At 38.6% G+C, this 20,513-nt stretch overlaps 1 protein-coding gene across 7 annotated transcripts in view; it reads left to right on the top strand.

Moving 5' to 3' along the window:
- Window positions 1–20,513, top strand: part of tcf12 (transcription factor 12) — a 101,950-nt gene that overhangs the window by 533 nt on the left and 80,904 nt on the right. For all 7 annotated transcript variants that reach the window (XM_078175840.1, XM_078175832.1, XM_078175830.1 and 4 more), the window contains exons 2-4: window positions 344–432; window positions 700–772; window positions 15,033–15,106. In XM_078175840.1, coding sequence (XP_078031966.1) covers window positions 361–432; window positions 700–772; window positions 15,033–15,106 — 219 coding nt within the window. In that variant the 5' untranslated portion in view covers window positions 344–360. The remainder of the gene's footprint in view (window positions 1–343; window positions 433–699; window positions 773–15,032; window positions 15,107–20,513) is intronic.

The raw sequence follows: 20,513 nt of genomic DNA, 5'->3' as shown, positions 1-20,513 counted from the left end.
GCCGGTGAAAGCCTCATCAGTGAGTCTCATAAATATCGGTGTTACTACAGAGAGACATAGTTACTGCAATAATGCTGCAGGTCTTGAACGAGCTGTGCCAGACACCCACCTCTCTGTTTAATCAATAGGGATAATAAACTAAAGGTGTGCACAAAATGTTTGCACTATTTTAATGTGTTGCAATGCAGCTGGACTGTCTGTGTCTCCATTTGCTGCAATGCCAGAGCCAACTTTACTTCTCAGTGATGGTCTTTTATTCTGCATCCATAACAATTGCCTCTCGTGGCAGTCATTTCCTGTGGCACCAGCCACGCTGTGACCTGATGGACTGTGTTTTCTTCAGGTTTCTAGATCGCCAGGATGAATCCTCAGCAGCGGATTGCCGCTCTCGGAACAGACAAGGAATTAAGTGACCTGCTGGATTTCAGTGCGGTATGATGGCTCTTTGCCTTTTTTCTTTTTTTTTTTACCACTTGGTGCCATGCAGCTCTGAGGGATTTTTTTGTAGAGGTGTGAGGACCAAATAAGCCAAAGCATGACTAATTGATCAGTTCATATTAGTGTCGGCAAATGTGATTTGACAAACCATCCTTTGTTTGTTTAAAATCTTGAGCTGCTTTCTGGAAAATTGCAGCAGATCATGTGTGTGGTTGCTGTTGAGTCTTTGCTCTAATCGAAGGTCCATATTCTTCCTTCCAGATGTTCTCTCCACCTGTAAGTGGAGCGAAGAACAGGCCCACCACACTTGGAAGCAGTCAGTTCACTGCGTCAGGTAGGAGCCCTCAAACCCATTTCATTACACCCTCTGATGTGATCTTTGCATTGCATGTGATGGTGTTCCTTCCTCTGTCTGCGCTGGTGGGTTCTCCACCTGGAATCACAGTGGAGTAAAGATGTAGAACAAAGCAAGGTTTGGGCCACATGTGTAAATGAAAATGATCCAATTAGCAAGATGGTGAGATGCAGTGAATCATGTTTTGCCGTACTGTCAGATGCATAAGTAATGTGTAAAGTGCTGCTTTGATCAAGGTGTGTGTGCAGCAAGTGTTCATGGAATCAATACAGGATGTTCTCTTATCAGGATTCGCTGTGTGGTGTGTTGGAGGCAAATTTTAAATCAGGAGTATTTTACATGTCTGAGTGAGAGGCAATCAAAAGTGGAGCTGCTTGAGAATTGAGAATTGTGAGACATCCTCTCATAGAGTTATTCTGTAGTACTTTTTTCTTCGTACAAGTAGCAGAATTGATAAATGGCCAGTCCTTCTGATATACACGCATTGTCACACTGTCTTTTCCACAAATTACTGCTGTTTTTTGTTTATCTATGAGCGTCTTGATGGGTGGTTTGCTTGCAACAACAAGAGGTCAGATTCCCTGCTCTTGGATTGCTTCCCGGCTATAAATGCTACAGGACATTAATCCGAAGCACATCTATTGTCTGATGTGCTACTAGAGAAAGTCAACAATCAGGCATTATGTTTTCTGAAAGCATGTTTTGTGTGCATCCACAAAGCCTCGTTGTAGTCAGTTATCTGTGAAACGAAAGACACACACTTAGTGAAGGAAAAGGCAAAGACACAAGAGCAGAGCTGTCTCACATGAACTGTGGAGTTGTGGGGATTCATTTTAGTATACCTGATCATTCAAGTGAGGAGGGTGTGTGTGTGTGTGTGTGTGCTCTCTTTAGTAAAACAAGGAAACTCTACAGTGAAGTCACACCTGCCTGGTGCGGTTCCCACAACGACGTCAGTTGTATGTGTGAATGACACAAAGATTTCCGACTATCAAGATTCTGGCTGTTTTTTAGAATCACATTAAAGGTGTTTTTGTTAACCTTTTTATATAACGCAGTCCAGCACACCTAAACCACTAACCGCAGCCTCAGATATTTAGGAAATCAACTAGACACTCAAAACCGTGTCAATAAAAAGTGTGAAAGATAAGGTTTATTGCAGTTTTGTTTTTGACTTGTTTGCGTCAGATCATGCAGATGTACCAAATAAACTGGTACCTCACTGTGTATTTGCTAATCATTTATAATGAAATGTTTTCAAAAGCCAGGTTGTTAGTCTTCTCTGAAACACACTGATGATTCATAATGAAACTTTCGATACTTGAAGGTTGATTGGTCTGCAGATAACCATACCTTGATAACCACATGCACTGACTGTACACTTGAACGACCGCCACATGTGCATTCTCAAACATCTGTGTGCTTTATTATTGAATATAGTAAGATGTGGACAGCCACCTTTAGCCTGAGCCTTGCACTCTGTGACCTTTAAAACAGACCCCATCAGCATGGTGCTTTTTGTCCGGGACAGAAAAGAATTGAAGACCGTCAGGAGAATCGTGTGTCACGGCCAAAGCTCATTGTCAGGACTGTGTGTTGTCTGGTGACCAGCTTTGTCCTTTAGAAATGTAACAAAGTCTGAATGTGGGCTGTTGTTTTGCACCACTTCCAACAAAAAATGTTAAAAAAAAAAAAATTGGACATGACTAGAAAAAAGAGACTTCAGTCAAGTAAACAGTTTTATTTACACATTATATTTATAATATTTCAATTTCCTATTAAGATATTTGTGAAAAAACAGTGTTAATCTTTACCTTTTTTTCTGAAAAAATCAAATATCATCCTTTTATATTATTTATTTTTTCCAAATCTCAACCATCTACAAGGGTCAGAAAAACAACTACAGAACTTCCCAGGTTCAAGTGGATTGTCAGCAACTTACACTTCATTGGTAACTGATTAGTAACTAATTTAGTAATTAGGCAGCCATAGTAACCAGATTATTTTTGGTGACGCCATATTCCATCCACATATGAAAGAAGAAAGAAAAAGCTTCATCAGTCAGTCGACACAAGGCAATTTTACACAAGGCAAATTCAAACAAGGCCGCTGAAATGTATCTCTCTGCATATCCCTGCTCTTTACACACACCACACACACATGCATTTCAGAGGGGTCAGCGTGCTCAAACTGGTATCTCTCCAGCAAGTAGCATGTTCACACTCCATACTTGGTCCGTACAGGGGACATTAATTGCGACCCTCCAATTTTCAAGCCTCTACTGTGATGGTCAACATGATGATGGATATATTTTGTTATAAGGGAAACAATATCTGCATAACTTCCAATTCTTAGATCAGTGTCCTATTTGTTTTCTCTATGTGGAATAAAATGAAATGCTGTTACTATGATTTAACTCACAGGCAATGACAGTTGAATGCATTGACTTGTGGTTCAGCCTCAAATATCTGAATGAATGGTTAAATGGCAACTCAGAACTTTAGTATTACCCTGACATAATGAAACCCCAAATATTAAATGCATCAATTATGAGTTAGTTCAGTATTTTGTGGATTGGGTAATTGTGTCTGTGCCAGTGGTTGGAAAATAACTATGTGCCAGACGTCAAAAGAAAGGAACTGTATTCATTAGTTTAACTTTTAAGTGTTTTGTGGCAGATCTTAATCCAAGATGCTAATAACTCAAATGACCTACAGATATGGAATATACAATATTTTTTTTAGCTCGACAAGTAGTGGGTATTTGAAGCTGATAACGATATGTGTACGATCAGCGTATTGGCTGCTAGTCATTTTGTTTTCGACAAACAATCATATAAACAATTTTTATGCAGATTCCTTAGATTTAAAAAGAAATGTGACAAAGATAGTCACAACCTCAAAAATAGTTTGCCTTTACTGTACTGCAATTTCTTGGTGCTTATTGGCCAACATATACCGATATATCGGCTGTTAACTAATATTATATCAGCTGTCTCGCTCTAGTTCACAGGTTTTAAATGTTGTCTGCATCTGCAGGTATAGGAGTTCTATTATTAAAAAGTCACATCAACACCTCAGGTAGTTGGTAATCATTATCTTTTTTATGTCCTCCTGAAAATGTTATATAACGGAATTATGCAAAACTAAACCTATATCGCATGAGAAATAATGAGGTTAAAATGAACTGCTTTACCTCGGCAGTGTGTCGAGCCTATAGCGGGTAAAATCCCACCTTCCCTCAGCCCACAGTATGTGCTCCAGTGTCTCTGATCCTCAAGGAAAGGCAAGAAGCACATACATAAGTGATTGTGAACATAAGGCAAGTGAGTGTGCAGACAGAAGTGTGGAAATTGCAGGGAATGAGAGTTTGGATTATTGCATCTCAGCTGGGCATAGCCAGATAATTGAGGCAGAGTGGGACTGGCAAGACCCTTCAAACGTGTGCCAGAAAAAGATGGATTGGAAAAAATATCCAAAGTGGCTCTAACAGAGATTCATCATTTCTCCCCTCCAGCTGTGTTGATGATGCAAATTTGATGAGGCCATTGACTGTTACAGTGTAGTGGGGCAGTGGATGGCTGCTGTTGAATGGGTAATTTTCATTTAGTGGTATGTAGTGGTACATTTGTTAGCTGTGACCAGCAGCTAGTGTAGGCTGGTGTCTCAGACAGCTGGATACCAGAATTAAAAAGCACAGCTACAAAGAGTCTCGCTGCTGCCTCTGTTTGAGCTCAGCTTGTTTGGTTCATCAAAGGTCACAACAGAGGGCCGCGGCTGCACTTCTGCGTGATGGGAATCAATTCTCAAACAGATTTTTATCAATACAAATCCTAGCTAGTGATTTTATTTGACATTCATATTTTGTTCTGTTGTTTGTGTTGATAAAGATCGCTTTAATTGAACAAGTCATTAAATCTTTTACAGGGTAGATACATGTGAGATGAGATTGTTAACATTGTTCTCCAGCACATGAAGCACCATTAAGTCTATATCTTAGCGGAAAAAATAGTAGTGATAACTCTTATTGTAAATTGATTATTGAACTTGTGGGATTTGCTGATGATATCAGAAAGCAAATTGCTGAGCACGTTGATTTGTGTTGTTCACAGCCTACTCTGTGGATGACTGTACAGTTTATTTGAACCGCTTGAGGCTACGTCCAAGCAAATGTGGCCCAAATCCTGCTCTCATGTAACACAGAAATCTTAATTTTTCCAATCAGATCTGGGCCACTTTCATATGTGGTCCTAAATCTGATATACCCCAGTCGCCAGCCAATCGAACCCGACTGCCAGACGCTTTCTGACTGGGACATCTTGCCTACATGCCGCGACAGCGTTGTCATGAGGCGCAGACAGAAATACAGGAATGTAGCCCTGGACATTGTAGGTTTGGAAGAACCATTCCTACGTGAAACCCTTCATACCATGGCCCCACTGCTCCACCTGACTCCTCTCCTGGCGACACCCACACCTCTCTTCACAGAACTACCAGCGTTAGTTGCTAATAGAGCAAGTGGACTGAAAGCCCTTTTGTACGACAGACCAATATCCCGACAACAAACAGCCATTGCACCGACGGGCCGTGTCTCCAGAAATACGCTACACAATCTCCCAAACAGAATAACATGGCTAATTATTATGCAGAGTGATGTCATAGGACCTTCCTACTATGGCGATCATCATTTTCAAGTGTGATGTTTTTTGTTGTTGTTACAATGCACACGTGTGACGTTATTGGTCGGATGTGAGGTGTTTCAGAGCAAAGGTCCCTTGACAGTGATGTCAGATATGAGTCACTTCAGACATGAATGTGAACAGTCGTGGCAGAAAGATTTGTTCAGGACAAATAATTGAAATTTGAGCATTAAGCGTTGTAATGTGAATGTAGCCTAAAGAACTAAAACACACTCAATGGACATCCCTGGACCATCCCTGCACATGTGAATGACCAATATCAGACTGTAATGAACATTTATATGGCGACTATGAATACTGGAGATACAGTGCATGGATATTTGCCTGTATTCATTCTAGTAACACCTTTTTATTTTGTCTCTGCCTGTGTTTTTTTGTGTCTCATTTCTTGGCGATTGTTCAAAAAGTTGAATGATGTGTAATAACAGTGTTGACATTTGCCTGTACCTTATATTGACCATCGTTTCTACTCGCTGTCATTGACTATTTACTCACTGTCGTTGATTATTATAGCTCATAATAGTCATATTTGTTTTTTAGCTAACGTGACATGCAGTTAGATAGTCACCAACTGAATTAATGAGCTTTCTCTGTCTGAATGTCAACTCTTTATTCAGAAGTTTAGGACTGTGAATGACAAGTAGCAGCTAATAGGCTGATAGATCAGTCCTGTGTGTCTCTGTGAAACCGGTTTGGTGCTTCTCAGTTTGGGTTGACTTCACATATGTTTGATGCAGTCATTGGTTTTACCAGTAGTGCTGCTCTTAGTTGATTTATACAGGAAGCCCAATTAGGTCAAAAGCTTGCTGTAAGTCAGCAAAGCAGCAGTGCATGTTGGATTTGTTTACATTAACATGGACATCTAAACCTGCCTGACGGTGAATGTGGTGTGTTGTGTGACAGGGTGGCATAAAGCTGACACGATTTAGGTGTAATACATAATGTTCTTTTTGGAGGCAGGTCCTAAAGTAATCACACTGCAGTAGGTTTTTACATTTATTTTGGGTCATAGGAAACATATTTGTGCAGCAAATCAGGTTTACTGGTTTCTAAATGTTTGACATTTCTCATTTCTCATTTTCATTTCATCATTTGAATCTTTTTTCTTTTTCGTCACCCCTCTTGATAGTTTTGCTGCCAACTGTTTTTGAGTGACGGGTGTGTGATCTCAGAAGGAAAGGGGTTTTATAGATTCCGCAGTCAAACTGAAGTTGATCCTTACGTCTGAGTGTATTTGATGAAGTTAATGAGTTCATTCAAAGCATGTGAAAACACCAGCAGGGCTCCTGTGTTTAGATGGTTCCTTTTTTCTTCTATTTAACTATCTTCCCTGAATAAAATTGTTTGTCTCTGTTAAATATTGATGTAACCCCAGATATTCTGTCATTATGTAATGCCTTCTTTTTGATCTTTTTGGGGTTTTTGACTATGTCATAACTTTTTATGTTTCACTATGGGTTTCTGTACTTTACAGGGCTGAGTTGGTTTCATCTGTAATTTCTTTGTCTTTGTCTTTTCTTAATATAAAACATACAATTCAACTTTTATTCTTGGATATTTTATGACCAAATCATAAACACATCAGATTGAGTAAAAAAAATCATCACTCTACTTCCTATGTGTGTATTAAGTGATATCAACATCAGTTAAAATGAAGACATTGGTAAATTAATCATTTAATGCACAGTGTGTGCTATGGTAATGTGTTTAAGGGACAGTTCAGCCACAAATTTGATTTTTCCTCTTATCTGATGTGCTTTTTTTAGTCTAGATTGTTTTAGGGTGAGTTGCCGAGTGTTTTGAGATACTGGCCCGTAGAGATGTCTGCCGTCTCTTGGATATAATGGAACTAGATGTTGCTCAGCTTGTGGTGCTCAACGCGACAAATCAGCAATGTCTCTTTTCAGAAATCATGACCCAGTTACTTAAGATAATCTACAGACCTTGTTGTGAGCAGTTTCATGTAGAAACTAGTTTTCTTTAGACCGAACTACACCAGCCAACCGCATCACTGCGCAGAAGGAAGCGTGCATCCACTGCTAGCTCACCTAGCACCACTGAGCTACCTAACATTTCAGCTCAGATGAGGGGGACGCCATGAGCACAAGGCTCTCATCCGTGAGTAGATGCACGCTTCCTTCTGCATGGTGATATGGTTGGGTGTATTTCATTAGAAGGAAAATATTTCCCATGTGAAATAACTCACAACAAGGTTTGCTACCGAGTTTTTCAAATGTATTTTTTTGGTGCTCTGAGCACCACAAGCAGAGTGCCATCTCTGGCAGACATCTCGACGGCTGATATCTCCAACACTTGTCAACTCAACCAAAACAATCAAGACTGATAAACAGCAGTACAGGTAAAAGATTTTTTTAAATTTTTATTTTGAGGTGAACTGTCCCTTTAAGAGTGCTTTAAAAAATGCATTTACTTGTGGCCAGGATTGTGTTCACACAGTGATACAGACTGATTGATTGAACAGTTTTATTCATGTCATCCTGCATACAGTAATCAGCGCTACATGGACCCACGTGGGGAAATCAAATCCTGGTGACTGACAGTAGGTCATGCTGTACTTTAATGCTCATCATTGGTATTGTAATTATTCTCTGGTGACACAAAAAGTTCACAAAAAAAAAAAAACTGATCATGAGCCTTATTTGTGTAACAAGACTTTAAATCAGGTGCATGTTATGAAGACTGACAAACTGTAGTGACAGGGCTGTCTTGTGCTTTAATTTTGTGGTTACAGGTAACAGTTAAAAGGGTTAGGTGTAAAAGCACTCTACTGTAAATGGAGAAAATAGATTGTCTTGTTAGTGTGGTACCACGTGCTCTCTCTCGTAGATTGTACACTGACATCAGGCAGTATCACTTGTGAAAATTTGAACAAACAACCAGATATTTGACCTTTTTTGTCAGATATCAGTAAGATGAGGTTTTGCAGTGCTTCTGCCACGTTGCATGACGTTTCATCAGGAGTATTTCATCAGGCTCACTGAAACAAGTCCTGTCATTTATACAGAGAAGACCTCAGTCTTTCTTTTGGATGATGTTTTGCTAAATTGGGAGCTTGGGGAGCGTGCAGCTGTTTATGAATGACCCAGCAGAGACAGTGAGAAAGAAAGGATCAGTTATGATAGCAAAGCTCTGTGCTTGCTCTGTCCATCAAACCATCACCACAGGTATACAGGACATTTAAAACTGTGGCATAATCTCCCAGACATAGTTCCCTGCCTTGTCATACATATAGTAAGTGGAGAACACTGTGTGATGTTTCACCTCGCCTGTGCATGTGAACTTATATATAGGTACATATTAGGAGACACAGATACATAGGAGTTACAGATTTAATTAATCAGACTTGCATGTGCAGAATTCTGACATCCCAGCAGTACAAGTACTGTTGGTGCACCTATAATTTATGCTGGATAGAGAAATTCTTGAGGTCACAACACTTCCAGGACATTCAAGGATACAAAATGTATCCACCATATGGCCTGTTATAAAATGGCTGAATACAGCCTAATTTTCCTAGTTGAGTATTCACTCTGGAAGTCCAGTTTTAAGTTCCATCACGAACTTGGTTGCATGACCGGACAAGTCGAGTAAATGCATAATATTGAATCTTCAAGCAGTGTTGGGAGTAGTGACTGGGACCAAGCAAGGAAATTTCCCTCAGGTGTCTCCCTCTAGTGCAGCCGTCTTTCATGTGAGGCTTTGTTACGTTCAGTAGTTCATCCTTTTTCCTTTGGAAGGGACCAAAAATGTGGCCAAACACTGGACGGTGAACAGTGAAATTCTGTCCTTCAATTATGAAAATCCAGAATAGTTCACTGTTATTTGTTTTATTAAAAACCCATCAGATGTTCAAGAACTTAGCATTTTTATATTTCTTGTAAATCTCTTAAATGTTACGGAACAACAACAACTAAAAGGTGTTTCTGATTTTTAGTCTCAATGATTTGAAATCATCACAAAGTTCAATCAGCACCTCTCTAAATCACTTTGAATAAAAACAGAACATTATAACCATGACATAAGATTTATGATAGTACAGTCGTATAATACTACATTTGTTTTGGAGAGGTGTACATAATGAACTGGCAGTTAATGCCAGCCTAACACCAAATGACTTTTAAAGCGATGTAACTGTTGCAGGTAAATTTCCAATGTTGGAATAAAAAAGAAAATAACTTTCACCTCAGTTGTGGCACACCCTGTGATCTCTATCGTTTGGTATAGGGTGGTCATAAAACTAAGTCCGAGCTGTCTGATGTCAGGCTTTGTCTCATCTTGTCGACATGTTTCTAGTCCTGGGTCATGATGCAAGTAGTGAAATTTAATGATGTGAACATAGTGAACAATATCAACAACCAGTAGGTGCAGCAGCAAACCAGGTAGACAGTAAACATGGAGGGGACTCTAGGGAGTTGCAAGAATTTGAATAAGTCTTGATTCTCCCGTATGTGGAAAAGGAGGAGAAACTGGTGGAGTTGTGAAGTGAACAAGAGTCTGTGTTTGATTCGACATGTATCTGATCCATTAACCAACAGTTACTTTAGTCAGGAATCCTAATTTGTGAAATGGTTTGCCTCTTATTCCCATGGCCACATTCAATCATTTCCTGTAAGCGCTTATCCAGGTACAGAGTCGCGGGGGGGCTGGAGCCTATCCCAGCTGACATTTGGCGAGAGGCGGGGTACACCCTGGACTAGACTGTCACAGGGCTGACACACGGAGACAGACAACCATTCACACTCACATTTGCACCTATGAGCAATTTCCAGTCACTTATTAACCTCACCTGCGTGTCTTTGGGATTGTTGGAGAAACCCATGCAGAAGGGCCCTGACTAGCTGGTGCATTCAAACCCGGCGCCCTCTTGTTGTGAGCTGTCAGTGCTACCCACTGTACTTCCGTGACCATTCCCATGGTCTCCTCTCGGTAAAAGAGTGTAGCTAATCAGTAGAGGCTGGCAGTGAGTTGAGGCAACATGATCCAAAATCTAAAGTTTGTATGCAAATACTTTTTATCTTTATGGATTAAACTAATACCAAATTGATTAGAATACTGTTGACATCTGACACCTTTATCTTTTGTTTCTAGAGTTGCTGTTAATATGTTGTATCTCTGAAAGAGAGTTTGGCGTGTTATTTTTGACCAGGACCAGGACTGTAAATCACCCAAAAAGGAATCTAGTTGTAGTCTTGCACATAGTGACCCTGCAAGATCCCCAGTCTGTGCTAAATCTCATAGTGAGTGACTAAAAGCTCACATTGTCTTTAGATGTGAGAGGGTGTCAGATTTTAGTCTTTTAAATTATTTTCAAAGTCCCCAGTGCATGGTAAGCATTATCTTATGTTCATCAGATATTCAGGATCTTTATCTACCAGCAGTGTGATGCTGGGCAGGTGTGGTACTTTTGGGTTGTTTAATTCTTTTTTTAAGGTGCTTTGCAGCTTCCAGCTGAAAACGTAGTTGTTGAGAATGATTATACACTCTGTTTACTGTATTTGTGGCTGTAAACCAAAACAGTGAGCTAAAAGAGGCTAAAAAACTCAGTGGAGCTGCAGAGCTGGGTGACAGTTCTTTGTGGGTTTTTGTAAGAGTCCACACACAGTCGTTATTTAACATATTGATTATAGCTTTGAGCATACTGAGTAAGAAGGGATGGATGTCCTGTTTCCTGTTGTAGGATCTTGTACATGTTTGCCACAGACAGCAGTGCAGCACTGGTTCCCCCAATTCATTAGACCTAAATTACAGCCAGTGCATTTGTATTGTTTCTTTTTTTTTCCGTTTGCCTCTTGTGTCAGTGAATAATACTATTGTGCAGCCCGTCTGTGTTCGGAGAAGAGAGGGGACCCTTGAGCTGTGTTAGGAGATGGTAATCAGACGAGATGACAGCCACTGGCCCAAAGAGCAAACACTGACCATTGTTGCACTCAGTGTGTAAAAAGGCCTCAGTTGGTCTACAATATGTCACATCGGTGTTGTCACAGCGCCAAAATTCAGACCCATGTGCTGCTACTATCACAAGTAGAAGTTAAATAACTAACATAGGTTTCTTTATCCTAGTAAGTCATGAAAGTGACTATATATTTTAAGCCACTCACTGAGAATAATTACAAAGACTTTTAAAGAGGAAATGAATCTGCAATGTGCTAACAGCAAAACATGTTTGTCAGGATGAAACTTATCTATACATCTGCTCACTGGAGCGTGATTTCTGGTTAGAGAGATGCCACAGAACCTCTGGTTAAGTATATAATTAGAATTCTGACTAAGAATTGATTGGCAGCCTGACGCTTGAAAATGAATTTACAATAGTGCTATAATATATCTGTAATTATCACCTGGGCTGTCTACAAAATGTGTAATTTATCACATCTCAGATTGGGTATGGTTTTACCTTCACAGATAGGAACCTGAAAACCACATCATACTGCCTTTTCATCATTGTCTTTGATAGTGAAGTGCTCAGTTTGAAATGAATAGCCTTAGTGACGCATGAGAAGCGCTTGTAAAGCTGCATTGAACCTGGTTAAGGGGAATCAATAGCTATAGTCTTTCTGTTAAGCTGCTTGCTGAGCTCCACTCTGACTTGAATCAGAGAACTAGTCCACGTGTTTTGATCTGTAATTACAGGCTTTGCCGCGCAGATTCTACTTCTGCTTTTATTGGAGTTGTTTGTTTCAGTCATGTAAATTCTGTTTCTTGGATGGTATTCCTCACCCTGCTGCGAGGAGGCACCTCAGTGCATATCATTTGTCAAATTTTAAGGTAAAAAATATACTTGATATTGAAAAGGCTTGTTTGTTGCTTGCCGTATTATTATTTTTCTGAGCATACACAATTTCATAAAATCTGATATTTCTTATATTTGGGGTTAAAAATGAACAAAGGGTATTGCATTTTACCGAGACAGATGAGATTACAACAGGGACAATCAATAACTTTGGCTTTTACTGCAACACAATATTGTTTCAAACAGCAACAACAATTGAGGCATCAAATATTTTTCACAGACTATATCTCATAAATTAGATTCTAAAGATCAGATATTATATTTTTCAATATATGCCAGATGGTCTTGCCATGCAGTTGGTCGGAGTTATTGATTTTATTTGTTTATCTGTTTGAATTTTGAAGCATAGAGGTTTTCTTTAATTTAAAAATGAATTTTATCAAGTTTTAGTGCTCAGCTGTCTCAAAGTAGCCTGGCATGCATCAATGCCAAATCATGAAGTTGAAACTGTTTTTTGCTGCGTTGGCGCTCATGAAACTGGGTCTATTTTGGGCCATGATTTATGTAAAGCAAACTAAAAGACACCGTGGAAAATGTTTTTGTGTGTGTGTCACGAAGTTAAACCTGTGAAGCGATTAATTAGTCACTCTAAGTAATTTCCAGATCGGAAAAAGCAGAGTTGCGTTTTAAAATCTCACCTTGTTGTGAGATGATATGTCATCATTCAGCTATTACAGTTTGTGTTTGAGGTGTTAATTAGACGTAAGATATTACACAAGCCTCCCCTTTTGATTATCGGTAGCATCGCAAACTTGTATGCAGATAATAGTTAAAAAATTTAAAAAACAAAGTTCCGAAGTGCTTTACAAAATTAAAAAATGATAACAACATTAAAAACAGTTTAAAAGTTTTGTGACAAGGAGCTACATATGAGAGAGTAAAATAAAGCAAAATAAAAAGAATACAACCAATAAAATTAAAATGAAGGAATGGCTTTGTATATAAAAAGGTTTTAAGAAGTAACTTACAGATAGAAGTGAGTTTTGGCCACAAGCCCTGTGAAAGCACATATATTAAAATGTGTTTTTAATAGGGGTTATAGATCACCTCTGAAGAGTACAAGTGGTTTTCAGGATTTGATTTGGCTGCTAATTAGGGTTACAGCTAATAATTATTTTCATGGACTACTTCATCAATTAATCAGACAATTCTTTTCATGATTAATCTTTTTTAAAAATAAAATGTTTGAAAATTGGGGGAAAAAATTCACGTCTTCTTTTTTTTTTTTTGTTCCAACAGTTCGAGCCCCAAAGATGATTCATATCTGGTTACTTAAAACAGTACAAATGTTTGGTAGTTATGCTTGAAAAGTGACTCAAGGGAATTTCACTCAGTTAAATCGACTACTTAGGGTCCGGGCAGCTAAGCTGCCAGGACACTATTGTAATCCTAGGTATTCTTCTTCTTTCTTCTTTCTTCTTCCGAGGAAATCATACTTCCCATGGGTGAAAACTCACCAAACTTTGCACAAAGGTCCAGTCTCATGCCAGATATGCTCAGCTGTAAACTCAAGCCAATAGTCCTGATGGTGGTGCTACAGGAAGCGCCTAAAGTTCAAAAATTCATAACAAATCAACCATACGTGCTACAACTTCACAACCTTTATCAAACTGTAGCCCCAATACTGAAGAAACTTTTGTACATTTGAACCTATTAAAAATTATGAAATTTATCACTCTGTTTTTTTCAAAAACTGTAAAACTTCTTAAACCTATCTCCTCCCACAATTTCAATTGACACCAAACTTGCTACAGAGCATCTTCAGACTGTCCTACAAACCTGCGTTTCTTAGATTTTTGATTTATCAAAAATTGAGCCTACAGTGCATCAAAATGTTTGACTGTAAACGGTACTGTAAACATATACATGCAAATTCTTGCTAAATAAATCTTCAGTGTTCATGAAAAAAGGACAAAATTCTAGAGTCATGGTAGATGATGTGTGGCAAATTTCAGAATTTTATCTCAAAAACTGAATTTTTGACAGCATTTTGAATTTTGCTCTAATGTGAACAATTGGAGTCAATGTAAAAATGGCCATTTTAAACATCAGTTTTTCACTTATGGAGCAAATCAGTCATTGTTACAAACAAATGACCAACATCTCCATGCTGTCTAGATGCAATATGTGTATTTTCAGATTTTTGTTTTAATAACTGAGTTTTTTACAGTGGTTTCAAATCTGACTTTCCATGCACGGATGGCTGCTTTCCTACACAACAGTGAATGGCTGTGAAGCCACTGTTGAGTACTTGCCAATTAGCTCAGAGCGGTAGATGACTGTCTTAGGTTCCAGAGGTTGCTCAGAATTGCCTTAAAATGCCAGGGCCCGACCCATCACTGCGCAGCAGCTATAATGTTTTAACTTCTATTGCCATTATTTTAAAAGATTGAACATGGAAAAAAACAGTCCTTATCTTTTGTAAAGTAACATTCAGGGATCCTGTGGAAAACACATCTATGTTTACATTTGATTTACAATACAGGGAAATAAAAGAGGAAAGATGCATTAGTTGAAAACATGGTGTTACACCTCTCACAGGGTCACTGCATAAACATGTGAACTTAATGACCAGTATTGTTTTTGCCAATGTGATTCAGTTGTTCTGTACTTCTTCATGGTTCCTCTGTGTGGGACAGATACAGAGAATGTAGATAAACCTTATGTACATTGAACTGTGTGAGTAACCTTGACTTGCTGACTGAGTTGTGCATCTCTCTCTCTGACAGGTATGGATGAGCGGACCAACCAAGCGTCTTGGGCCCCAGGTGGCGAGTCCAGTCCCTCCTATGAGTCCTCCCGGGTAAGATGACCCCCACCTTAATGCCTCTGAGTGGCCTTTCTGCTCCACAGCACATCATTTAACACTCATTACATCAAACCGGCACATTCACAGTGTTTCAGTCTCACCTTATCCAGGCCACCAGTCAAGTTGTATGACCTGTAATAGACACATTTCTCTGTGAAAGGGTTTGTGAAGGGGTTAATGTCCTCATAGGAGGTGCAAGGGATTTGTTTATATGTCACCAAACATGCAATGAGGTTGACAGGAAAACCAGTAACTGGAATCTGATATTTTTGTGGGATAAAGCATCTTTTTGGTTGTAGATATATATATGTTAAATGTTTTTTTTTAGCAGTTAGTATGTGATCAGTTGTGGTGCCATTGAGGGGAAAACTTTGCTGCTGATCATTTTAACAAGGATTCAGTGTCTAAAAGAGGAAGACTAATAAATAATCATAAAACTTACTTTAAGTGTTGTCTACTCCTTAACCCCCTAAACTCCAAATTTAAGCCCAGCTCTCTGTTGGTATTTCACTGAAAAAAAGCAGGGCTGTACCCGTCTCAGAGTAATGACTCATACAATACGAATATTTGTCTATTCGTTACTTTTTCAATGTAGAGTGAGAATTTGAACGGGGGGTCGGCAGGACATGCAGGGTGACAGTGACATTCTCGTAATATAGTAAAAAAGCCAAGTAAGCCCTGCGAGCTAATGGGTGCTAGCTACACTAACACCGAACTGAAGATGTGCAACATTTCTTAGCGACATTAGATATAAAACAAAAGCAAGAGACTATATTGTGTTAAGTTGCTGTGAGCTGTAAATGCACCACTTCTAAGCAGAAAGTAGAAGATAACATTATCTCGAAGCCTGACAGGGCAAAGCTTCTTCTCCTCTGGACAGTATTGGAGAGCAGCATGAAAGCGAGAGTGCTCACTCTGCCACTAAATCTGGGGACCAAAACGTCCCTTGAAGTGCCCCAAAAAAACCCCAGACTGCTCAACTAAAAGAATCTCAGTTGACTGAGGGTGTCTTCAATTTCATAACATCAACAATAATTGTAGAGAGAATATTATAAGGGGATATTCACTAAGGATTATTTTCATTATATAGATTTATCTGACAGTTGTTTTCTTGATGAACCAATTAATCAAATTATTGATTTACAAATGTGAAATAGTGACAAAATGCACACACATCCTCAGATGTCTTATTTTGTACGACCAGCTGTCCACAAAGATATTAAAGTTACGAGACGTAAAACAGAAGCAGCACATTTGAGAATCTGGAACCGGGACGTCTTTGTTTGTGCTTGAAAAACTGTGGAAACACTTAATAAGATATCAACTTAGTTACTAGTTAATTTTCTGTCAATCACCTTATCGATTATTAGTTGCACCTCTAATTAGGAATGCATCTTTTAACCAGGCAGCTAACTGTTAACTGTGGTAAATCAAGCCAGTGCAGGTGATTCATGTGTTTAAGCTTGATTTTAATGGGATTCACTGACATCCAGTTGGCACATCTCCAAGGTGGTTTGTTCCTCCACTGGCCACTCATATTCTGTAAACGCCAGCACGAGTAAACTGTCATAAACTGTGAAGACATGATGGCTGATAGCTCTGCGTTCAACTTGTAATCCTGCACTCACAACGGGTTTACACATACTCAGTATCATTGGAGATATTGCAGTAGAGTATTTACAGTAAATTGTTTGTTTGTTTTTTCACTGCAAATGGCACCCAGATACTATTTATTGGCTTTATAGGATTTGGGGTAACACAGTTCCATCCTCTGTAGTGGTAATAAGAAAACTTATGCAGTCAGTTCAACTTATTCGTCATATGTAAAAGAAAACAAATAAAAAACAACATGAAAATATCAGGCAGACAGTCACTGTTTCAAGTTTGAGCAGTGCTGAGAGGGGGGGGGGGGTGGGGGGATGGGGGCTGCACTGACACATAAATTAGATAATAGTTTTCTGTAGCACATCCAAACACTTCTTTGTCCATGACTCATATGCAGCTGGTTTGAAGCAAAAATTAAGGTTTTGTCTTTCAGTGTTGTTGCAGTGTTGGGCCACAATTTGTTTGACTATGCGAGGAGAGGGCGTGTCTTCTGTGCAGGAAGGCAATCCAGGCACTGCAGAAAAAAAACAAGAAAGAAAAACAAGAAATATATATCAACAAGGAAGGACAAGCCTTCATTGTTGTGGCTTTAAGCCCAGATGAAGACCTACAGGGGTCGAGAAGTGTTGCTTCTTTGAATGATTGAGCTGCTACAATCAGAGGTTTTTAATTATTCCTTCCAGTTTTTCTTCAGATTATATTATGATATTTTGTTAGTGATCACAGATCTACACAAAGGACGAGAATATCCTCATCTTTTTTCTTTAAGTATACAGTAATGTTGCTTAGTGACAATGCACACTTATCGCACCAAAAAATTCTATGAATGTGTATTGCATTGAAATAATGATAATAACAGTAATAATAATAATAATAATAATAATAATAATGTGTGCATATTAAACTGCATCTCTATTATTCAGTCAAAGCGAGAACATCTCACTGTGTGTGTGAGCAAGTGTGAACAGCTCTCCCCCTGTTTGTTTGTCCCTCACACGTTGGTTGTTCTAGATGCCCTGTATGAATTTCATTTAATGTCAATCTCCTGTCACTTTCCATTAGATTTCAGTTAAATGTCAGAGCCACTCGGGCTGCGTTACCTTGTTTATTTCTCTGTGCCCTTCCCGAATGAACATCTACAGGCTATGGTAACATAGGCAGCTTGATTTGAATTATAAGACAGAGATGCTTGAGATATCTGTGCTCCAGGTGCATATAAATGAGTGTTTCTGACATTGCAAGGCACAGCATCAGCCAGCAGACAGCTGTTTGCACCACCATAAGGCGTTCACGCAAACAAGCACATGCCACACTCTTCACACTCACACACACAGCTGCATACACACCTCATATTGATACAGACTTGATTTATATAGCCTATAGATTAAATTATAGATGAATTCTTAAAGAAGTAAGCAGCATATCTTGTGAAACTCAGTAGTCTACAATAATCTGTGTGCATGATTGAATTTTTTCATTTAAAAATGTGTTTTAGGATTGTTCTCTATCACAGTTATGACAGTGCTTTACCAGATATATTTAAACACGTGGTGGCAAAAGTCAATGCAGAGAAACGTGGCAAAAGAAGCTATAATGGTTGTCAGTTATTAATTTATGACCATTAAATCACGTTTAAGAATATAATAATTGATAGTGCTCTGAGTTGTTGCAGCACTAATTTGTAGTCAGGTGACTAAAAATGGAGTATCAGTATAGCATTTAACAGCCAGTGCTGCAGCAAGCCATTATTATTTTCTAAAAGTGAGATAAGCTGATAAAATTGACAAATTCTGTATATAGTAGTAGCATAATGCTCTTGAGGGCACTGTATCGGAGAGGTGTCAAACCAACCCAAATGATACAGTTCCTCTTAATTTTTATTTAAAAAATAAAATAAAGATTTTTATTTAAATCCAATATGTACTTTTTTGGCGCCCTATTTGGTCGCCTATCTAATCAATGAGGAATGCAGTAACACTTGACTATTGCTGCTGAAGCAGTTTGTCTGTTTTTGTCATCATACATACATGTGCCAGAATTTCAGTACTGAAATGAAAATCACACAGTATAAGGAAGGCACCTGCAGTTAACTGACAAAAATAATGATGTGTAACATAAGTGGGCAGGCTGGCTAAATATAAACCATCTAAGACTACTTCCTACATGTTTTGCCTCCTTTTTTAAAAAAGAGGGGGGCTGAGCTTATTGATGCACACTTTAGGCAAGTGGCTCACATTTACAACTACGAGTACTGGCAATCTTAAGTCACCATTTTACTCAGATAAATCTTAAAGAAACAATTAAATCTAAAAAATTCAGTATCTCACGAAACTGTGGTGTTAATGCTGGATGCTGAAAAGCTGAAGCTAAACTGAATTGCTGTCTTTGAAAGTTGAATGATACCCATGATATATGAAAGATGTGAAACACTGTAAGGTTATATGGCATTTCTAGCTGAAATTATGAATATGTAAGGACAAAAAAATTTAAAAAGTAAGTCCATTGTGTGTATATGAGTTGAAGCGTGAAATGGTTTTAATTCAGAGCATTTCATCCATTCATTTTCCCCTTAAAAACGTGGTATATTTCTTGATGTATGAAAGGTATGAATGATAAAAGTAATGTAATATTGGGTAATATAGTAACGTGAAAGGAGTTGCGTGCCAAAAAACATTGCGGAATAATAATACTAGTGTTCACACCCGATGAAAGTTATAAAATGCAACATTTTCACTTTAAAATGTCTAAAACTGTCTAAACATTTGTTATATATTTTGTATAGTTGTGTACTTAATATATTATTATACAAAATGTTTCCCACAATGTTCAAACCCAGAGGAATCTGTAATTTTATTCAACGTAACAGTCTGTTTCATTTGCATTATCATTTAATATATTATTATTAGTATCAAAGCATTACTGAAACAGTAGTAATAATAATATTTGAAATAGTAATCATAACATGAATAAACGTTAATAAATGAAAATATATTACCTCATTCGTGAACATGATTTTTGCCTGAGACATTCACGTAGATTTTCATTGGCAGTGATGTTTGTTCAACAATGAAGACAACAACTCCCATGATCCCACGCTATTTCATGATGTCCTCAAAGTCTGTCTTTTGTTGTTTGGATAGAGAGACCCCTAGCATTAAAAATTAAACATTGTGGGTTGAAAAGCGTAAATTGTATGTTTCTGCGCATTTGCAGAGATGATTATGTCTCTTAGATTTTAAGATGTCTTCTTGTCATTCTCTATTTCTGCTTGATTTTGAAAGTCAGTGTTAGCAGCAGCATTGTGTTGTAGAACATCTTGGTTATTGTTGTTTTCTGTGGTGAAAATAATAGCCTTGGCCATTAGGTGTTTCTAGGAATGCCTAGTTTTATTACTTTGTTAACTGAGAATCAAATAATTGATTAAAAATGAGAGCTATTTCTCAGATTATGCTCTATTCACAATATCTGTCCAAGGCTCTCTGAAGACATCCTCAGTGCTTCATCTTTCAGTCTGTTACAAAGGGAATTCAGTCTTGTCCCTGAGCTTGTTTGAGCTGGTGAGCTACGAGTGTGTGATCAGTCAACTGTGAACAGTCCCGAGCCCTGCCGTGCTGACCTTGGCTCGCAGCCAGCCGCTGTATCCTGGGCAGCTGTGGCTGTAGGCTGGCGGTCTGACAGTCGGGGCTGTGCCCACCACCGCCGCACGACAACCCCCACTTCCCCAGTGCCCTGCTCCGACTTGATACTTGACCCCACACGCATCCATCATGACCATATCATTACTTCCCAACCTGCC

The sequence above is a fragment of the Epinephelus lanceolatus genome, chromosome 2 (assembly GCF_041903045.1).
Source record: "Epinephelus lanceolatus isolate andai-2023 chromosome 2, ASM4190304v1, whole genome shotgun sequence".
Classification (NCBI taxonomy): Eukaryota; Metazoa; Chordata; class Actinopteri; order Perciformes; family Serranidae; genus Epinephelus; species Epinephelus lanceolatus.
This window is presented reverse-complemented; position numbering and strand designations above follow the sequence as displayed.